The sequence below is a fragment of the Camellia sinensis genome, chromosome 15, assembly GCF_055761805.1.
Source record: "Camellia sinensis isolate YWXY chromosome 15, ASM5576180v1, whole genome shotgun sequence".
NCBI classification, from domain to species: Eukaryota; Viridiplantae; Streptophyta; class Magnoliopsida; order Ericales; family Theaceae; genus Camellia; species Camellia sinensis.
In genome coordinates, this window is record NC_138975.1 from 14010001 (window position 1) to 14033222 (window position 23222).

General features: G+C 35.2%; 2 protein-coding genes across 3 annotated transcripts in view; both read left to right on the forward strand.

Annotated features, from left to right (window-relative positions):
• Positions 1-15961, forward strand: part of LOC114323029 (telomere repeat-binding factor 4) — a 25220-nt gene extending 9259 nt beyond the window's left edge. For both annotated transcript variants that reach the window (XM_082908921.1, XM_082908922.1), the window contains 5 exons: positions 4433-4596; positions 5414-5498; positions 7732-7815; positions 14958-15237; positions 15685-15961. In XM_082908921.1, the coding sequence (XP_082765047.1) occupies positions 4433-4596; positions 5414-5498; positions 7732-7815; positions 14958-15237; positions 15685-15716 (645 nt within the window). In that variant the 3' untranslated portion in view covers positions 15717-15961. The remainder of the gene's footprint in view (positions 1-4432; positions 4597-5413; positions 5499-7731; positions 7816-14957; positions 15238-15684) is intronic.
• Positions 15962-22619: 6658 nt separating this feature from the next.
• Positions 22620-23222, forward strand: LOC114323045 (uncharacterized). The gene has a single exon (XM_028270504.1). The coding sequence runs from the start codon at positions 22620-22622 to the stop codon at positions 23220-23222; it is 603 nt and encodes a 200-aa protein (XP_028126305.1).

A 23222-nucleotide genomic window follows, 5' to 3' on the forward strand; every position in this document is an offset into this window, starting at 1 on the left:
TTGTAACTATACTACTTTTTATTAAAAGAAAAATAGTAAGAAAAAAAATATCACACCAAATTGTGCAACTTGCCTAGTTGCAAGCTATGTTCATGTATTGAGATTTGGAGGAGATTTGGTTGGTAGCTTCCTATTGGTTGAGAAGAGTGGCAACATCTCCTATATAAGGGGATGTTTACCTCGTGCGCGGGGGGGTGGGGGCTGTTTTTGTGGACTACCATGACATGCCAATCCCACAGATAGAAGACCAACAAAAAAGCATGGCTGGCTTATTATATAACAGTGTGCTGGTAAAGTAATCTTGAGTGTGCATTTTGAATTGGCCCAATAGAAATTTAACTTTAAATTTTGCTTTTACTTTTTTATTTGAGTTATTGTAAATGTTAGTGATATGATTGATTCATATTTGTCTAACAAGTGGATGGTTTATATTTTAAAATTATTTTGATGGTTAATTATTTTAAAAATATATTTAATTTGATCATGTGATTATATTGATATCTAACTAATCTGATTGAATCTTATAAAATAAATTATTTGAATTATAAAAATGAATTTAGAGTGAACCTTAACAAAGGGGATAGCTCCCATTACTGTGCCTCAAGGCACAGGACCTTAACTCTCAAGATGTGATTCAATAAAATTAAACATTATCAATTTAAATATGCATAAAAATATGGAATAATTAATGAATTTTAAGTTGTATATTAATCTTTGAGTAATTCAAAATTTATTGAAATTCGGCCTGATTAAAATTTTCATCTTGTGAGATCTTCTCTATTCCTATACTTTTGCCCCCCTGCCCCCAACCACCACTGCGTTCTTGGCTCCACCCCTGGTTTGCCTCACTTGTGAGGGAGGCCAAGATTAAAAAAAAAGAAGAATAGGAAGGCATGGGAAGCACTCTCTCTTTTTTCGGGTCGTTTATTCCTTAAATTTTTGCTCATTTATTATTATTATTATTATTATTTAGGTGAGTAAGGTCAAGTCTCTTCATCTATTATAATAATCTAAATATTGGCAAAATGCTGTTAGATTTCAGACAAAATTGTGGATTGAAAATAGTGGGTGTTAGTGTTGCCATACCTTTTATTAGAATATTGATTTAACACTATAACTTACTATTTCACCTTCCCTCTGTCATAATTTACCCTAAAAATTATAAGGGACAACAATAAATTAGGGTATTTGACAACAAATAATTATAAATGTATGAGGGTTTTAAGTATTTTTTGTGTATAAAAATACCTAAAAAACGTTACACTCATACACACAATTTAAAATTTTTGTAATTATTTTTGCCACCAGTTACTGATTTGTAATTTTTTCAAATTATAATTGGTGCAAGTGACAATTGTAGTATTTAATACAAGTAAAAGTTTGGGGACTTAAATTTTTGCAATAAAAAAATGATGAACCAACAAAAAAATAATAATAATAATGAAAATTGAATGCCAAAAAGTGTATCGTAAGAACCACGGATACGGACAACTGACACGACACGGATACGTAGACACGCAAATTTTGAAAAAATGCAGGACACGACATGTTGGTGATATGTGCAAAATATATAATTTTATAGATTTATTATATGTCATATTTTTAAATATTTAATATGTATTTGATATCAAAATTTAATTTTATCAAATTTATCAAACCCTAGGTATGCTATTTTAGTAAAAAATTAAAAAAAATATACTTTTTCTTTAAAAAAATAGTCGTCAGCGTGTCCTCAACGTGTCCTTAGCGTGTCATGAGAGTGTCCCTAGTGTGTCATCAACGTGTCCCAGCGTATCCGACACTTGTATGTGAGCACCGTAGAGGTGTCCATGCTTTATAGAGTGTATCTTCCCTTAAGAAAATGATAAATTACACTGACTACTTCTACTGTTTAGAATAAATACAATAAGATCTACAAATTTAACATAATTACATTGGCTTACTTTTGTAATATTTTCATTTTATCACACTTGTTTTCTAAAAAATGAACGACAAATATATTTTTGAAAATAAAACATCATTTTTTTTTTGCAGATGATCGCCATAAAATAAAATTATATTTATCGTTTATTTTTTTTAAAAATAAACTTCATAAAAATGAAATATTACAATTATCGAATTCACTTTATTTTTTATTTTATAATAAATGATATATAGAAAGTGCTCTACAAAATAAATAATTTCGAAGAAAATGTAAAAATATTGCGAGAAAAGGGAAAGGGAAACACACGTGTCCTAATTCGAAAGCCCAAATACAGAGAGGTGCGAATGAAACAACACAGTCTATACATACCCCCCATAAATTCACAGTTGATGAACCTTCGAACAAATTTCGGGAGAGAGAGAGAGAGAGATGGGGAATCAAAAGCAGAAGTGGACGGCTGAGGAAGAAGCAGCCCTTCGAGGTGGAGTGGCTAAGCACGGCACCGGTAAGTGGAAGTACATTCTCAAGGATCCTGAATTTGCTCTTTCTCTCACCCACCGCTCCAACGTTGACCTCAAGGTTTTCACCCCCCTTCTCTTCTTTGTTCTTCGTCGTTCTAACGTTTCCCTAATCTTCTGTTGTGTTGATCTTTTTTTGATACTAAAAGGTTGAAATTGAGCTTTTCTGTTATGGTGTCTGTGTTTTTAAGTTAATTTTGAGGTAAGCAAAGTAGAATTGTATGACAAAGCTGAGTCGGACAATTAAAAGTTGTTGATTGATCGAAATTCAATGATGTAGTGTCTTGCAAAGCATTCAATCCAACAAAATATAGAAATCTTGAGGAAAAATCTCTGAAAGGAGAAAAACAATGAACACACCAAGTCAATAATTCCATTATTAGAATGCATTAATAAGAAATTAGTATGTTGAAATTGAGCTTTTCTGTTCTGGTGTATGTGTTTCTAGGCTAATTTTGAGGTAAGAGAAGTGGAATTGTATGAAAAGGCCCAGGTGGACATATTAAAAGTTGTTGATTGATCGAAATTCAGTGATTTAGTGTGTCTTGCGAAGTATTCAATCCATGAAAATATAGAAATTTCGAGGAAAAATCTCCGAAAGGAGAAAAACAATGAACACACCAAGTCAATAATTCCATTATTGAATGAAAATTACAAGACTCAATGACTTTAGGATTTGTAACCCTTAGATGGTTCATCTAACTCTTTTAACCTTCCACAATGATCCTTACGTTTGTTCTCCACTTATCATGATTTTGATCCTCCCAGTGTCTTCTGATTGAATAGTATTCTATGAAGCTCATCGCCCTTGTATTTGTATAGAATGACTCTATTACCAATGATCATGCGTTAAATTTGTCATGCAATAGGAACTTTGATTTTTTTACTTGAAAACAATCAACCTAGCATGTGAATTTTTTTGTTTCTAGATCAGGTAATTCACAGGTTTCGAAAGATCTCCTTTAAGAAGATGAATAGATCTCTTATGAACATTCAAGGGCTCTAAAGGGCTGCTGAACTTGCGCATAAACTCTAATAGACAAAAATAAATGAATAATTAAATAGGTTTTGGAATCAGGAAACGCAATTTTGAAGGAAGATTACAAACGTTATGGTGAGTTCTGATGGCTCTAACTTGTGAAAGAGGAAGTCGGTGGTTTGGAGCTAAAATTGTCATTTGAGACTTTAGGGGGATGTTTGTTTGCAGACGATAACTAAATATTGCATTATTCTCCTTTTTGGAAATTCTGTGAGGTTGATTCTTAAGGGCTTTTTTGGAAGAAAGAAAAGCAACACAACTTCAATTTTAGGGGAACACCAAACTGGTGTTCTTCTTTCATATATTAGTATAGATAAGAATCACAATGACCTTGTAAGACCTTTGGGGTTAAACCCAATCATTTGGAGATACTATTTTAGATATATTGAGAGCTTTATCTTTTGTTGCTTTATGTTCTATGTATTTGTGTTTTACATTGATTTACTTATTTTTCCAACTTATGTTTATATATATTAACGTAGAATGCGAAACATGATACAATACATGATAGATGAATGTGTTACAAATTACAATGATAACAGAATCTATCATGATTGGACCACATTGATCAATAGAAAAGGCGTTTTTTTTCTTTCTTTAGGTGGATTTCAGTTTGTAGTTAGTGGATTATTAATCATCTTGTGTGGTAAAGATGATGCTTGTGCAAGTTTTCTTTAACATATTCAAGACCTTTGTGAGGTTGATGTTGCCACATCAACTCTCTGCTTCATTTGCTTATGATGATGGTTTTATTTGCATCTGATTCTGTCTGTTTCTTTTACCAGTATGTGAATGTTTTTAGTTGCAGCTGCTAATCCATGTAATTTCTGTATTGCTTGTCTTTTTTTATTGAAACAGGAATTATCATTAGTTTGCTCATGTTTTCTATTGCATGATTTTCATTTACACCAGCATGCTATTTACTAGTTTCATGCCTATTTACATGATCAGGACAAATGGCGGAACATGGGTATTAGTACTGCTGCGCACAGCTCTAAAGAAAAAATAAGAATTCCTAGAGTAAAAGCTATTACTGCTGGCCCACTCACCAATGGTCAAAATTCTGCTTCTGCTTCACTTATTGATGATGACAAGGATGGGAAAACTGCTCCACGGTGCGCTTTTCTTTTGGTTCTCTTTTGTGAATATAGAATTAATCTCATGGCGTTGCTCTGATTGGTGAGAGAAACTTTTATGTGCATAAATCTTCTGTTTCTATTGATATGTTTATTCTGCGCCTCCACTCAGCTTTGGGGAAAATAACTAATACAAAAGGATAAATAAGAATTAGGCAATAGAAACAGAAACACTGTTACAAGCGTTGTTCTATATATTGAGTGGCTAAGAAAACTAGGATTTACAAACCTACGATAGAGGCTTTAAGCCCCATGAAATTGAAATCCTTTTTTGTCCAAAAGATGGCATCATAGTATTTGCTTTCAGTTTTATTTATCTTTTCTTTAGGCTTCATTGGTTTCAGAATTTGAATCTTAGTATATGAACCTTATCACCAATCACATTGCCATGAGATTTCCATTGGATTCAAATGTGACACTTGGGGATGTATGAGCAGTTTAGTTAAACTTCATAAACTCATTACAAGGTGGTGGCATTCCCAAACTCCCTGTAGTTGCAATTAAAGTTGCAGATGAAAGCCTTTCTTTCTTTGCTTTTCTTTTTTTTGGTAGGTCAGTTGAAAGCCTTTCATGTTAAATATTGTATTGTATCTTCTTAATGTTGATTCTGCACCTCTTTAGTTGCTTCTTATTTATTCAGTATATTTATGGGGTTTTTTTTTTTACTGATAACAGCTGCTGGAAACTTTGTCGGTTATATGAGAATGATTCTTAAATTTTGTATTTGCTCATTTCTTTTCTCCATATGATCATTAGCTCTACACGGGATACTTGATTCTATTCTCTTGTTTACCAGGTACAACGCAATGATCTTTGAAGCACTTACAGCCATAAAAGATTCAAATGGAGCTGATATTAGTGCCATTCTCAACTTTATTGAGGTCAGATAGAAGTCTTTTGTTATTTTTATTCCCTTGGATAAAATTTATCTGGTTTAATCTTGAGGACTTGTAGTAGCTGTTAGGTTATGACAAAACAATTAATGGAAAATAATTGCAGACAGCTCTTTATATTGCATAATGTTTAGATACTCAAATCCATGCATCTTGATGTGTAGTCCATTGGACTATTGTGCTTGGTTGATTCCAAACAGCCTAGAATTTCAACATTGTGAGAGTCCATAATTTTGTACATGAATAATTTGATATGCATCTCTGTGCTTCTTTTTTATTTTAATTTTTAATAGTAAACTAAAATTGTCAAAGGGAGGAGGAGGGACAATGATTGCAACGCAAAGACAGCCAAAGTTTATGTTTTGAAGTTTCTGATTTGATGGCATTACCTATTGTTGCTGGCTTGGAGCACAAACATTTCTATTTCCCTTTGCACCCATAAACATACCTCAAATACTTATTGATGACTCAATAGTTTTTTGTTTTTTTTGTTTTTTTTGTTTTGTTTCCCTGATATGTTGGAAGAAAATGGGTTGTAATGCCTATTGATAACCTGATCGTTTTTGCGGTTATTAAAATTCAAATCGGAAGATACACATCTCATTCTCTATAGATCATTAGCATGCTAGTGCTACTCCCTTTATTCTTTTTCTTTCTTTCCTCTTGTTAGAGAAGAGCCAAGTGCTCGTTAAAACTATCTCATTCTTTGTGGAATGTAGCATATATGCTCATACCTGTCTCTCATGGACTCTTCTGTTTCCTATGAGGTCCTTGTGTGGACATGAGATACAATGGGTACGGGGTGTCTGACACACAATCTGTAATGTGTCCAAAACTTTCCAATCCTTTATGTGTGATGGAATAAGTAGCAGCAACTAAGATTTGATGGCAAAGGAGGGTTTTCCAACAGAGTAAATTCAGTTCCAGTATTTTTTTAAAAACATTGATAATATTGCACTTGCACATTGTAATATAGTGTGAGACATTGTATTGGAATGAGTTTGGGGGTATTAAGTCTACGTGTCTTGGATTCTTATGATTTTACAAAGCATTGTAGAAAAGTTCACTGTGTTTGGTTTCAATTTTTTGGATTTAATTTTTTGAAAATTGAGTTTTTTTATTTTTCGTGTTTTTTTGTTTTCAGTGAATATTTTTTAAATTTTAAGCAATTTTTTTTTACTTTTTTAGATGCACCTTACTTAGATATATTTAAAAAGTAAAGGGTATGTTTGGTTTGAGTTTGGGAGATGAGTTTTAGAGATAAAAAGTACGAAAAGTTGTTTGGTTTGGTTTTTTTCAAAAGATGTTTTGAAAAATTATTTTGAGAGAGAGTTTTGGAAAAAGTGATTGATTTGATGTGTATGAGAGAGAGATTTGTTTGGAAAACTTGTACACCAAACAAGTTTTGGGAAATTTTTTTAGAAAAATTTGTTTGATTTGATTACTTTTGAAAACTTATTTATAGAGAATTTTTCTCAAAAATTTTTGGGAAACACAAACCAGACAAGGCCAAAATATTTGTAAAAAATATCTTAAAAAATCAATAAATGCACAAGAATACGAAAAATTTACTGAATTTTCGTATGTTTTTATACTTTGGTATTTAGTGAATTTTTTATGGATTTTTTTCAAAAATATTATACTTTTAAAGTGTATTTATGTTAGGTATATTTAAAAATTTTAAAAATTGCTTAAAATATTTAAAAAATTCGGCAAAAATAAAAAAACACAGAAAACAAAAAGTTTCAATTTTTTGAAAAGTGAATTCAAAAAACTCAAACCAAATTGTATCAAGTAGCACAGATTGAATACAAAATTTTGTGCTTAATTTGCAGTTTTGGAATTTGATACATGTCTTCATGGTCAAAGTGTATTTCTGTGTTTCAATTTTTTGAAATTCTTAAGCAAGTTATTGTGCATGGGTAAAAAATTGTCATTATTAGTTGGTTACAAGATTACGTCATGTTAATGAACTATCATTCATTATATCAGTATAGATCCTTGGCTTGAGTTTCTTTTTCATTATTTATTTGAAGAATAGTTTTCAGGATGAATGCTTTGTGACATAACATTGATCAACGATACCTAAGGGAACATTTTCTTCAGCTTTGATATGTTAAGCAGAGATGCATAAGTTTATTATTTGATTCCATTTCCTTGGGGCATATTAATTCATGATAATGTATTGATTGTCTCTTCTTTCTTGATAAACATGCTGCAGCGAAGGCATGAGGTACCACAGAATTTCAGAAGGTCACTAAGTTCAAAACTGAGAAGACTTGTTTTGCAAGGCAAACTCGAAAAGGTGAACGGTTTTCTTGATTCTAAACTGGCAACATATTTTATAATGATCTCTGACTATACTGAACTCCTAATTTTATTTCCCCATGTATGTGCAATTTCATGATGATAACAAATTATTTTGAATAGCGGTTCCCAAACCACACTTAGGAGTGCAGTTTGGGCTGGCTCAACCCGAGAAACCAAATTCGGTCTTCAAAATTTTAGGACTTGGGTAGGAGCTCTTACTGGCCAAGCAACTCGAACTCTATTATTAAATATAATAAACATAAAATTCTGATTGTTTTCACACGGATTAAATTATTCTTCAATATAAAAAATAAACCATAATCTGAATCAATCTTACAATCTGTCTCTCCCCTCCCACCCCATCCACCTCCCTGAAGAGTCCCTATCACCACTGCTCTGCATGAACTCTACGGTGTTAGGTGCAGGTGTGTATCTAGAGAGTGGATTGAATCTGCTGGAAATTTGTGTTAATGTATATAATAAGATAGTGGCATGAATATAATATGATAGTGGTGTTGGTGGCAGATAGTGGCATGTATATAATATGATAGTGGTAGATAGTGGTAATATATAATATGTAAGTGGCATATAATGGGTTATAATGATGTTTGTAATATCTCCTATATAAGGAGTGTCATTTGGTCTTGTAATATAAGAAGTTTTGAATATAACAGAAATATATTCCTTCTTCCTCATATTTTCGGAGTTCTTCTTCCTCATATTTTCTAAGTTGGTATCAGAGCAACAAAAAACATAGCAGCCCTAAAACCGTCATAGCCATGTCGGAAGTCACGTCCGAAACCACTTCAACCCCTGCCACTGCCATTCCGGTGAAAACGTCCAACTCTCACTCTGTCCAAATCACCACCATCCGCCTAAATGGTGATAATTTTCTCCGCTGGTCACAATCTGTCCGGATGTATATCCGTGGGCAAGGAAAGATCGGTTACATCACTGGTGACAAGAAGGCTCCTGCTGTTAATGATCCGCTGTTCGACAGTTGGGACGCTGAAAACTCCATGGTTATGACATGGTTGGTCAATTCCATGGAGGAGGATATAAGCTCTAATTACATGTGCTATACTACTGCACAAGAGTTGTGGGATAATGTTAGTCAGATGTATTCTGACCTAGGAAATCAATCTCAAGTTTTCGAATTAACTTTGAAGTTGGGAGAGATTCGTCAAGGAGATGATTCCGTCACCAAATATTTCAATTCGTTGAAAAGGTTGTGGCAGGATCTTGACATCTTCAACACATATGAATGAAAATCGGTTGACGACTGCAACCACCACAAGAAAACTGTGGAAGACAGCCGTATTTACAAGTTTCTTGCCGGCCTTAACATTGAGTTCGATGAAGTGCGAGGAAGAATTATTGGCAGACTTCCTCTCCCATCCATTGGCGAAGTATTTGCTGAAGTCAGAAGGGAAGAGAGCCGAAGGAGCGTCATGCTTAAGAAAAAAGGTACTGGTGAATCAATTGAAATTTCTGCTTTAATTAGCGATGCTGCGGCCAACAAGGCTGCAAATTACCAGCGCAGGTTTGATGATAAGCCACGGGTCTGGTGTGATTTTTGCAACAAGCCTCGCCATACACGCGAAACGTGTTGGAAGATCCATGGCAAACCTGTCAACTGGAAAAGCAGCAAACAAGGAGAGAAGAATCGTGGCTTTCCTACCGCTAATGAAGCCGATTCAGGTCCCTTCAACAAAGAGCAGATTGATCAACTCTTAAAGCTGATAAAATCCAACTCCTTATCCGGTACTCCTAGTGTTTTGTTAGCACAAACAGGTAGAAATCCTAAAGCCTTCTCTTGCCTAAACTTCTCTCCGTGGATCATAGATTCCGGTGCCTCCGATCACATGACTAGTTTTTCCCATTTATTTAGTACCTATTTCCCTTGTTCTGGTCATGACAAAATCAGAATAGCCGATGGTAGTTTTTCACCTATTGCAGGAAAATGATTTATTAAACTAACTAAGAAAATTAATCTCAATGCTGTTCTTCACGTCCCCAACTTAGCCTGTAACCTTTTGTCTGTCAGTAAACTATCTAAGGATTCTAATTGTCGTGTTACATTTTTTGAATCCCATTGTGAATTTCAGGACCAGAACTCGGGGATGATGATTGGGCGTGCTAGGATGCTTGAAGGTCTTTACTACTTTGATGAAGTACCTGTTAGTAATAAAAAAGCTCAGAGCTTTAATAGTACTAGTTCAATCTCTGTTCGAGAAAAAATAATGTTATGGCACTATAGGCTAGGACATCCTAGTTTTCTTTATCTGAAACATTTATTTCCAGAATTATTTAAAGGGATTGATTGTTCTTCTTTTCATTGTGAAAGTTGCATTTTTGCAAAATTTCATCACTCTACTTATTTGCCAAAACCTTACCCTAAGTTACACGGACGCGGGTACGAGGATCGGGTGTGGGTGCGTATCTAGGGGTCGGATACTTCAAAATTAAAAATTAAGGATACGTGGATATGTATCCAAATTTGGATACGGGTACGGGGATACGTTAAATATATATATATTTTAAATATAGTTATTAAGATGAGTTATATTATATAAATAACAAATAATTATTTTACATATATGTGTTTATTTATTTTTATTAATATATATAAGTATATATTATCTTATAAATATCTTATATGTTATACAATAATTATTATATAATATCTATATAATTTATATAATATCTATTGTATTATATAATTTTTTTTAGATGAATAATATTACATATTATTATATTAATGTAATTTATACTATATATTATATATTAATGTAAATGTAATATGAATAATAATTTAAATTATTATTATATATGATAAATTATATTATATATATTATATATGATCGGTATATATCTATTCTATAAAACAGAGGCGAAGAGAGAGAACAGATTGAGAGACGAGAGACGAGAGAGAGAGAGAAGCAGAGACGAGACGAAGAGAGAGAGAGAGAAGCAGAAACGAAGGGAGAGACGAAGGCGATCGAGCTCGAGGTCGAGATCGACAGTGATCGAAGCCCTAGACGAAGACGATCGTGATCAACAGTGAGAGCCCTAATCGTGATCGATGATCGAAGCAACAGTGACCAGGTTCTCTTCCTTTCTCCTCTTCCATTTCTTTGCTGTCTGTAAAGTGCCGTGTCCGAGAGAGACGAGGCGAATCCGACACAGATCTCACACCCGCACCCGTGTCGTGTCGTGTCGACACGGGTACTTCGCCCCAAAGTGACGAGTCCATGTAACATAGACCTTACCAGGCTTCCAAACCTTTTTATTTGATTCATAGTGATGTTTGGGGCCCTTCTAAAATCACTACTCTTTCTGGTAAAAGATGGTTTGTTACATTTATTGATGACCATACCTGCTTATGTTGAATTTATTTGATGAATAAAAAATCTGACGTGAAAAATTTATTCACAAATTTTTACAATATGATTGAAAACCAATTTCAAACAAAAATTGGTATTTTACATTCTGATAATGGAACAGAATATTTCAATGAGCAGTTGGGTGAGTTTTTGGAAAAAAAAAGGGGATTTTTCATCAATCTACATGTCGGGATACCCCTCAACAAAATGGCATTGCAGAACGAAAAAATAAACATTTACTTGAAGTAGCATGTGCTATAATGTTTTATATGCATGTTCCTAAATATTTATGGGGTGAAGCAATTTTAACAGCCTCTTATTTGATAAGCAGGATGCCTACAAAGGTGTTAACATACAAAACACCTTTTGATTGTCTCAAAGCTTTTTTTCCTGACACGAGGTTGTTTTCTGATTTACCCGCCAAAGTTTTTGGATGTACTGCCTATGTTCATGTTCCCAGTCAATTTCGTTCAAAACTTGACCCCCGTGCTATAAAATGTGTTTTTTTGGATTATTTCTCAAACAAAAAGGGGTATAAGTGTTTCGATCCTCAAACCAAGAAATTTCATGTGAGTATGGATGTGTCATTTGTGGAAACAAAATCCTATTTCCCAACACTTCTCTTCAGGGGGAGACAAGTGGAGTAGAAGACCATTTTTGGGATATTTCTATCCCGCTCCCTAATGTCATTTATCCTACACAAAAACCACATCTGTCTGATAATGATCACTTAGGAGAACCAAGTTCTATGGTGCCTAGTCAAGAAGATTCTTGTTTAGGGGAGAAGTACTACAAAATGATCTAAATTCTGAGCTTCAGGTTTATACTAGGAAGCGATTTCATCTGACCCGAATGTCCATCCTAATGACCCGAATGTCCACCCGAGTTCTGGCATTGAAATTTTAGGTAATCCTATTCCTTCTATTTCTGACCTTGATGTTCCTATAGCAATTAGGAAAGGTGTCCGAAATTGCATTAAACATCCTATTGCAAATTACCTCTCCTATCAAAGACTGTCTAAAAACCATAGAGCTTTCACATCTAGGATTTCACACTTGTTTATTCCAAGGAATATACAGGAAGCATTGGATGATCCGAATTGGAAATTAGCAGTCATGGAGGAGATGAATGCTTTAAGGAGAAGTGGTACTTGGGAGATAGTTGATCTACCCAAAGACAAGAAAACAGTTGGGTGTAAATGGGTGTTTACGATAAAATGTAACGCAGATGGAAGCGTTGAGAGATACAAGGCGAGACTGGTGGCTAAAGGCTTCACTCAAACTTATGGGATCGATTATCAGGAGACGTTTGCTCCTGTTGCTAAAATAAATTCCATCAGAGTACTGTTATCTCTTGCAGTAAATTCAGATTGGCCTCTACATCAACTTGACATTAAAAATGCATTTCTCAATGGTGATCTTGAAGAGGAGGTGTTCATGAGCCTACCGCCGGGATTTGAGCAGACTTGGAAGCGACACAGTATGCAGATTGAACAAGTCATTATACGGACTCAAACAATCACCAAGAGCGTGGTTTGAACGCTTTGGGAAGGCAGTTATCAGTTATGGCTTCTCGCAGAGTCAAGCAGATCACACAATATTTTATAAACATTCAAAAGACAGTAAAATTGCAATTTTGATTGTTTATGTTGATGACATCATTTTAACTGGTAATGATGAAGTAGAGTTAGCAGCCCTCAAAGAGAAACTCGCAAAAGAATTTCACATTAAGGATCTGGGAGCCCTCAAGTATTTCCTCGGAATGGAATTTGCAAGATCCAAGGAAGGTATATTCGTTAATCAGAGAAAATATGTTCTTGATCTCCTTGGAGAAACAGGTATGCTTGGTTGTAAGATGGTGGAGACTCCGATCGAGCCTAACTTGAAGTTACAAGCTGCTAAGGCTGAAGAAGTCAAAGAGAGAGAACAATATCAGCGACTTGTAGGGAAATTGATTTACTTGTCTCATACGCGGCCTGATATTGCCTTTGCAGTCAGCATGGTAAGTCAGTTCATGCACTCACCAAGGGCAGAGCACTTTGAGGCCGTTTATAAGATCTTAAGATATTTGAAAGGAACTCCAGGGAGAGGCTTACTGTTCAAGAAACATGGACATCTTCAAGTTGAAGTGTACACAGATGCAGACTGGGCAGGAAGTGTTACAGACAGGAGATCAACATCCGGATACTGCTCCTTTGTAGGTGGGAACCTAGTTACATGGCGGAGTAAAAAACAGAATGTGGTAGCTAGAAGTAGTGCAGAAGCAGAGTTCAGAGCTGTTGCCCATGGAATCTGTGAAGTAATGTGGATTAAAAGAATTCTTGAAGAATTAAAGCTTTCTCACCCGACACCTATGAAGGTCTATTGTGACAACAAAGCAGCTATATCTATAGCTCATAATCCAGTTCTACATGATCGCACAAAACATATAGAAGTGGATAAACATTTCATCAAGGAGAAAATCAATGCTGGCATAATCTGTATGACTTACCTTCCAACAGGTGAACAATTAGCTGATGTGCTAACGAAGGGACTACACAAGAAGCAATTTGATAAGCTGACTAGCAAGCTGGCTATGGAAGATATCTTCAAACCAGCTTGAGGGGGAGTGCTGGAAATTTGTGTTAATGTATATAATAAGATAGTGGCATGAATATAATATAATAGTGGTGTTGGTGGCAGATAGTGGCATGTATATAATATGATAGTGGTAGATAGTGGTAATATATAATATGTAAGTGGCATATAATGGGTTATAATGATGTTTGTAATATCTCCTATATAAGGAGTGTCATTTGGTCTTGTAATATAAGAAGTTTTGAATATAACAGAAATATATTCCTTCTTCTTCATATTTTCGGAGTTCTTCTTCCTCATATTTTCTAAGTGAATCCATCAAACCTCAAATTTAAGAGTACACGGATTAGGCATAAAATGTTCATATTTTTATATTTTTAATCTATTATGTGAAATAAAATAATGTTATATATAACATATAGTGTCAAACAAGCATTTTATTCATTTTATGACAATTATAAAACAATATATACGCATGATGACAGTGTCAAATACAAATATACAAGTATCTGATGGAAAGTAGTGGACACATCCCACACTCTTGTCCGAGTGTTAGGTGTTCAACGCAAGTATTTGATTTATTTTGAAGAGTCCATATAACATAGCTTATGACAACCTTTGTTGGGTAAAGATGGAGCTCTGGAGAATGGTGTTTTTTTGAGATGTTCTCTCTTTTATTTTGAAAAAGTGCAATATTACTTTATGACAGCTCAATGCTAAGCCCGAGGTAAATTTTGTGTGTCGACTTCGGACAACCTGAACCTAACCTCAGCTCTTTGAGATAAGCTTGGGGTCGGGCTCAGGCTAGACTTCGGACTTGGGTAAATTCCTCTACACTTCGGGCTGAACTTAACAGACCCTCAGCCTGCTTGGGTTGCAGCCCTAACCATATTGCAGAGATCGCATACTTCTGTTCGTTGCCTTCCATGTTTTTCATTGTGCATCTTGGCTATCTGTCTTCTTTTGAATTAACAAGCTTCCATAACCTATATGGTTTAGGTGAGGCGTGGCGTGTACTGACAAACTACTTTTGGAATAAAGGACACCCTTCGTTTGCAATGACTTTACATTAAACTGATTTAGCATTATCTGTATCTATACTGATACCACATTTTCTTACATAAAAGCCCCATTTGCACACATGTTACGCGTTGTCGTGTCTTTCCAATATGCAGGTCCAGAATTGCTACAAGATTAAAAGACCAGCAATGTTGGGAACTAAAACGCCTACTCCAAAGCAGAAGGACATCAGGTCAAGGCCACCGCAGAATTCTGGGTTGGTAATCACTCGTGAGACGGTGGAAGAAGCTGCAAGGACTACTGCCCGCAAGGTTGCTGAAGCAGAGAACAAGTCGTCTGTGGCAGCTGAAGCAGTTAGAGAGGCAGAAAGAATTACAAAAATGGCAGAAGAAAACGAGTTAATGCTACAGTTCGTGAAAGAGATTTATGACCAATGTAAGGAAGCAAACTTTTCTTTGGTTTGGTTTTCAAAAACTGTTTTCTGACTTCTTGTTTTTTGAGTTTTCTTGTCTTTAATAGAATTTTTTTTTCTTCATATTTTAGTTAATTTTTATTACTTTTAGACGCATCAAAAAAGTAAATCATATGTGAAGAAATCTGAAGAAAATTGACTAAAAGGCAAAAAAACACAAAAATGTGCCCATTTTTTGTTTTTGTTTTTGTTTGTTTTTTTTAAAGTTTCCCTTGATGTATCTAGAAAGTGTAAAAATAAATAAATAAATAAGAAACAGTTCACTAAACACACACACACACACACACACACAAAAAAAATGGAAAAACAAGAAGTCAAAAAACAATTTTTGAAAATTAAACCAAACAAACCTATTTTCTTATTGCTTTTGAGCTAGCTTAAGTAACTGTTTATTATGCTTCGTGTCACAGGTTCACTTGGCGAAGTACTTCTCTTGGCTTGAATTGTATCTTTTGTCAAGTTTGATATAAGTAAAGTCCCTTTGTAATTTTGTAGTGTATATGAAGTTCATTAGACTAGATTACTAGGTGGATAGTCTTCTGTCGCTGTTGTCAAAGTGAGGGACTGACTTTTTTTTGCTCGGAGAGGAATGCGTTTGAGGTCTTGTTACAAGTAGCTTGCTAAGATGTTTTGTGAAAACGATATTGGGGGCATATTTGGAAGTAAACTCAATTGTGGTTATGGTAACTTCGATTTGTGAGATGATATTGAGGGCATATTTGGAAGCATAAGTCAATTGCGATAATGGTGAGTTTGGCTTGTGAAGAAGATATTGAGGGCATATTTGGAAGCTTACTCGATTGTGATTATGGTAAGCGTGGTCCTCCAGCATTATTGTTTTAAGGTAAATCTTAACAAGTGCTCTCTATGCATTGTTTAATGTTGGCATTAATGTAAAAATTGTTTTGGAAATGACGAAGAAGTTAAAAAGTGTTTCAAAATGAGTAAAAAAGTGTTACAAAATCCATGAAAAGTGTATTGAGTTTTACATTTATTTTGTCTTTTTTCTTATATTGTTAGATCACTTGTTGGCAAGACCTTTAATGCTTTGATGGTATCATTGCTTTAATGCTTTGATACTGCGTTGGTTGGTTCTTTGAAAACTTCTTGATGGGTGATGCTCTACTACTATCCTTGCTTTAATATTCGGTGGTGTTACATGTACCAATTAATGTATCAATTAATGTTATGTTATTATTACTGACTCTACTTGTTACACAAGCTATAAATATTCAAAATTTCTAAAATTATATCACATCATCTGTTAGTATAATAGTTAGTACATTAATTAGTATATATAGTATTATTCTTAATGCTTTGATGCTGCTTTGGTTGGTTCTTTGAAAACTTGTTGATGGGTGATGTTCTACTGTGTGTGTGTGTGTGTGTGTGAGAGAGAGAGAGAGAGAGTTCTTTGTAAATCTCTCACATTTGTAAATCGCTCACCGAATTGTGCCATTTGGGACCTTAAAACTGATTGCGCATCAATGTGTATTAATACATATTAGAGTTTCAATACTTTTTATGTCCCATATGTTTTGAGTAATCATAATTACTATGACTTCAATTCTATTTTACTAAGACTACGGCCTCCTTTGGGAAGCGATCGGTTTAGTCAAAAAATCAAAAAATTATTAAAAAAATTAAAAAGTCAACAACTTATATCAAAAAATCAAAGATTTTATTTTCTCTCTATTTTTTGCATATCTTTTCGTAAAAAGTTAAAAAGTCATCTCAAATATATTAGTTTTTTTTACATCACAGTTTAGCCAAAAAATCAAAAGGTTACTAAAAAAGTATGTTCCCAAACGAGGCCTAAATGACTGAAATTAATGCAAATATTGAAATAAAATATATATATATATATATATTTGGCCTAATAATCTTGAAATTATGAGTTCAAATCTTAGAATCATCACTTTGTGCATTATGCTAAAAGTTAGGTGTGTACTTAATATTTTTCTTTCTAAATACACATTAATGTATATTAATTGGGCATTGTTTTTTTATTTTAATAAAAAAAGATGAGATCATCATGTTAGGAATCATGAAAAAAATATCATAATAATGATCATGAAAGATTCTACACCTTTGAATTACATGCACAACAAAACACTGCACACTAATTAAAGGATGAAAAATCTTCATGATACATTTCATGATATTTTTTTTCATGATTCTTAGCATTATTATTTTTTTTATTAATATGGTTAATAAATTATTGATGAAAAAATGTTTAACTGTTATATAAATTAAAATTTAAACCTCAAGGAAGGTAGTGTAAATATGTCGAAAGTGAAATTAAAAATTAATGCAGATTATAGGTAGATACTAAAATAAACAAAAATAAATTTATATTTTAATAGAAAAGAGATGACATCATTATTTTTTTTATTAATAATAAATTATTGATAAAAAAATATTTAATTGTTAGGCAAGGCAGACCCTGACTTTTTAAAGGCTTTTAAGGCCCAAAGTGAACTTTCAACATGTGATCTTCATATGTAAATCAAACTAAGGTCTCGTTTGTCAACTATATATTTTAGTCAAAAAGTCAAAATATTATAAGTTATTAAATCAATCTCTCCATTTTTTTGCACATTTTTTTGTAAAAAATCAAAAAATTACTAAAATAGTCTGTTCTAAAACGAAGCCTAAACCAATCCTTAAGTCCTATCAAATGGGATCGGCTACATATTTTTTTAAAAATAATTATGTACCTAATTTTTATTTATTTATTTTTGATATTTGACAATACTTGTAAAAAGGTTACTTACAATATATATCTATTAAAATTTACTTAAATATATATTAAAACTTACAATAAGAAAAAATTTCAAAATAATCTAAGCTGAAGTATCAAATAAAAAGTAAACAAACTGTAACAAAATCAAATAAACATCATTATTCTGGCATTTTTAGCTATAAAATTACTAATATAGTTGGCATAATCCAACTTATAAGCTAAAATCATTTTTGATGGATAAATTGTTAATCCATTTAATCTTCGGTGAATTACACTAATAGTCCCTATAGTTTGGGGCTTGTGTCACTTTGATTCTTGATTTTTTAATTATGACACATTTGATCCTGAATTTTGAATCTTGTTTCAAATAAAGGCAATTGAAGATATCATTAGATTTTTCAAGGGTGAAATCGTCAATTTGATAAAATATAAACTAATTTGACAAAAATAAATGTCAAACAAATATTTTAGAATTTTTAAAAATTATTTCTACCTACTAAAAAAAAATTATGTAAAATTGATAAGTCTTTTAGACATTTATTTTTTTTTTTACCAAATTAATTTTTATTATGTGTTTGGATGATGATCATCTAAAATTAATTTTTAAAAATTAATCATGTAATTTTTATTAATTTTTATCAATTTTACATATTTTATCATTGGTGGATAAAAATAATTTTAAAAATATTAAAAAAAAAATTTGACATTTATTTTTATCAAATTAGTTTCTATTTTATTAAATTGACGATTTTGCTATTGAAATTAAACAATGGTATCTTCAATTGTCCTTATTTGAAACAAGATTCAAAATTCAGGGTCAAATGTGTCACAATTGAAAAATTAGAGATCAAAGTGACACGAGTCCCAAACTATAGGGACTGTTAGTGTAATTTGCCCTTAAATCTTTCATTTGACATAGTTGAGTTAAAGTAAGATATAATCAACTTTAATTTGAAAAGAGTAACTGCAAATAATATAATTAATTGTATTCTATATATAATCCATATATTTCGAAAATAACCATTTAATAATTTCAAACAATGCACATCAATAAGTTTTTTTGATTTCTTTTGATAAAAAACAACTCTCTATTATTTTTAAATAATTTATCACATCAACCATCTATTAATTTTAAATCATAACTAAATTTTGTTGAGAGCCTTTAAATTCTAATGAATCTTTTTTTTTTATAAGCTACAATAATAATTAGCAAAATTAAATTTTTTTTTATTCAAATTTTCAGGGCTCAAAGCCGCGACTCCGCTTGCTTGTGCCCAAATTCAGCCTGCTATTGGGCAAATTAAAATCTCAACCTCAAGAGAGGGTAGTGTAAATAGTGCAAATATGTCAAAAATAGAACTAAATATATATATATATATATATATAAATCTGAAGCGTAATTTATCTAAAATAATGGGATAAATTATAATTTGTCTTTTTATATTTGGCTATTTTCTTACTTTGGCCCTTAAAATTTATTTTTCCTCATTTTAACTCTTTATGTTTTAAGTTTTTTTTCATTTTACTCCTAGAGTTACTTTGTGTTAAAAATCAAACAGAAAATAACACATTAACAGTTACGTAATATAAAAATAATTTTATATATAACTCATATCTCTGACATAAACTCAAACTCCAATATAATAATATATTTTTTACGTTATATTGCAGTTATTGTGACATTTTCTGTCTAATTTTTATCAGAAATTAATTTTAGGAGTAAAATGAAAAAAAACTTGACACGTGAAAGGCCAAACTGGAAAAAAAATAAACTTTAAGAACCAAAGTGAGAAATTGGCCAAACATAAAGAGGACAAAAATGTAACTAATTATATATATATATATATATGAGAGGGAGATTTCATAATCTGGTATTGAGCCATGGTAGTGACCGAGCTAAATTGGGCCAAGCGAGTTTTGGGCCGAGCTGGGTTGGGCTGAGCAGGGGGCAGTGCGCTCGGTCAAGGCCTTGGTCCTATTTATCCGGGGTAATATCGAATGCCAGTCCGGTTCATTTTATTTGCTCGTTAAGTTAGGCGGGTTAGATCTTCCGCAGATTAGTCCAACCGAGCAGAAGCTCGGTCATAACTGAGGACGGCTAAGCCGCAGTGGGATTAGCTGGATAATTAGCACGGTCGTGGTGTGACAATGTGGCGCCGTGCTAGGCGTAGCTTGGTTTAGAGCATTGCATGTCTCGGAAGTAACGCGGTCGTAAAAAAATGAAGCAGCGCTGTACTGTCCGTTCGCGGCAACGCCGTTTGACAGTTTTGTTAGGTAATGTTTAGCTATATTTGCGTTGACACATGGAAAAATAGGAGAAGAGAGCAGGTCCATGCGTCCAACGGTGAATGGACACAAAGGCACGCATAAAAGGTATATAAACGTGGCTGCGCCCCCGTACTAAGGTCTGGAACATCTTATGATCATAACTCACTTACCACTTTGTCTCTTCTCTTCTCTTTCCTTCCCTATGTGCTAACTTGATCGTCAGAGGGTTTTTTGGCAGTGCAATGCCGGGTAGCTCATAGTTAGTGTGTTTTCACGTCGATCGGGGTGAAGCGTAGTTTGGACATAAGGAGTACGAATAGCGACAGATATTTGCTCCCTGTACAATTGGCGCAGTCTGTGGGAAGTTCAACAGACATAACCTTGTCCTCCAAGTTCATCTAATCGTCTTTCATGGCGAACAACGACGAAGTACCATTGTCCGCCATCAACGGTATTACTTCATAGTCAGTCCGGTGGAGAGACGGACTTCCCGCCGTTCCGAACATGGCTGGCCTAGAGACCTCTACGGGAGAACTCCCTACAGATGCGCGAGACAAACGCGCCAGGAGCACTAATCACTCGCGGAGTCCAGACGGGCACCGGTGGCGAAGAGAGTCACACGCTTAACGCCTGGAGCACAAGTTGAGGGACCAAGATGCCGTTATCCGGAGAATGGCGGCGGAGATGGAAGCTCTCAAGCGACAAGTCAAAGGCAAGGGTGTTGCTGAAGTGGGTGACCACAATGAGCGCACCCAACCCCGTCGCTCAAGTAGCCAGAACTAGTGGCACACGTCCTCTCTCTCCATCACCAGAAACTATGGGGTTGGAGACTCTGACCCGCCAGCAGAGAAGTCTTGTGCGCAAGACCGCAGTTATCGTCCCTCACGTCTGCCGACGACGTCGAGATATTCCTACTTCGCTCGTTCGGAAAACTTGAGGGATGTCTTGAAAGAACAAGCGCGCCGACGGGAGGCGCAGAGGGTGCCGGCGCTCCAGCGGTTATCCTACGGAGGTCACGCTAGTGAAGAAGTCGTAATGCCACCACCCTGTTCAGTTATACCTGTCCCTTTGGACAAAGATTTGGCAAGGCTGAATGCCACCTCTTTCTCCTTTGAGACAGAGACCACGCCGCTCCTAACGGGCTTTCACCAGCCCAAATTTACATTCTATGATGGAAAAATCGATCCGTACATGCACATAAGCCATTTCCGGCAGGTTATGGCTGGATACAGGCATAACGATGCTCTCATGTGCCTCATTTTCCAATCAAGTTTGGGCGAGTTGAGCTTGAAGTGGTTTGAGAGGCTTCCGGAGGAAAGCATTGAAAGGTGGTAACAGTTGGCGGAAGCATTCGTGACCCGATTCAAAACCAACACCAAAACGCTAAAGGAAGTTGACCACTTTTTGAGTGTCAAGATGGAACCGGGCGACTCCCTCAAAGCATACAATGCCAGGTATTGGGAAACTTTCAATGAAATCCTTGATTGCCTGACCAACCTGGTAATCACCCAATACAAGTGCGATCTCCCGATCGGACATAGACTGAGGGACTTGCTCACGATGAACCAACCAACTTCTATGGAGCTGTTAATGTAGCACATCAACGGGCACATCCGAGTAGAGGATGATGCGACCGTGGCCATCGCGAAGACAAATCCGGTGGCAACGAACAAAAGGGTGGCTGGAAAAGTCCACACGGTTGGATGAGAGACAAACCGTCCAAGTGACCGTGTAAAGGAATCAGACCGTGGTCCAGATCATAGAAACCAAGGTAAAGGTCACCGCAACGACCGAGCAGATTATCCCCGCGATGACGTGGCAGATGCAAACAGAAAGTTGAATGCCCGAATGGGCATCACTATGGTTTTTAAGATCCCAATTTATCGCATACTTAGCGAAATCCATGACGAGGTTTACGTTCGATTTCCGGCTAAGTTGGGCGATGCGCAGAAGGGCTTCAATCCGCTGTACTGCTACACTTTTCATAGAGAGCGGGGGCACCGAACGGAGGACTATTTTCCCCTGAAACAACACTTGGAGGAGTTGGTCGCCGCTGGTCACTTGGACCGTTACATCGACGGGGGCGTCAGGGTCGCACACCATGCTCTGGTTGAGCCAAGTGGTTTGGCCACCCTAGAAACAGCCTTCTAAAGAGTGGTCAATGTGATCCATGGAATCGTTGAACCAGCGCGGGTTTGCGAACTCCGGGGGATGATCAAAAAAGCAGAACATATGAGGGAAGCCCTGTTAGTCCAGTCCATGGTCAAAAGAGGCAAAACTAAGGATAAACAGGTGCTAAGCTTCTCAAGCAGGGATCTTGAGCGCATTTAAATGCCGCACAATGACGTTCTGGTGGTAACCTTTCACGTCAAGGACTTTGATGTTAAGCACATTTTGATCGACCAAGGTAGCTCAGTCGAGATCATATATTATGACGCCTTCAAGCAGCTCAAACTCAAAGATACAGATTTGGCTCTAGAAACTTCGCCACTGGTTGGTTTTAACTCACAACTGGAGTGGCCAATGGAAAAGATAATCCTACCAGTCAAAGCCGGATCCGTGGTCCAGCAGGTGGAGTTCTGGGTGTTGAAAGTGCCCTCCACATACAATCTGATCCTAGGTAGGGAATGGCTTCACGCCATGCGGGCGGTGGCGTCAACCTACCACCAGGTTATGAGGTTCCCCTCTACTATGGGGGAGGTTGAAGAGATTTGGGGTGATCAGGTCATGGCTAAGCAGTGTTTCGTGGCAGTGAATGAGAGTCGAGCAGAAAAAGGCTTCGTGCAAATGATTGAAGGCCCAAAAGATCAAAATATCCTGGATGATGTGGGCACTAGGGCCGCAGAAAAGGCTGTTGAAGATTTAGTGGAGGTACGGATCGGCGCAGATAATCCTGGCAAGTTCTTTTTGTTAGGATCCAGCCTGACCGCCTAA

Coding starts and splice junctions, on each gene's coding strand:
- LOC114323045 (XM_028270504.1), top strand. CDS start 22,620: ATGCCGCACAATGACGTTCTGGTGGTAACCTTTCACGTCAAGGACTTT.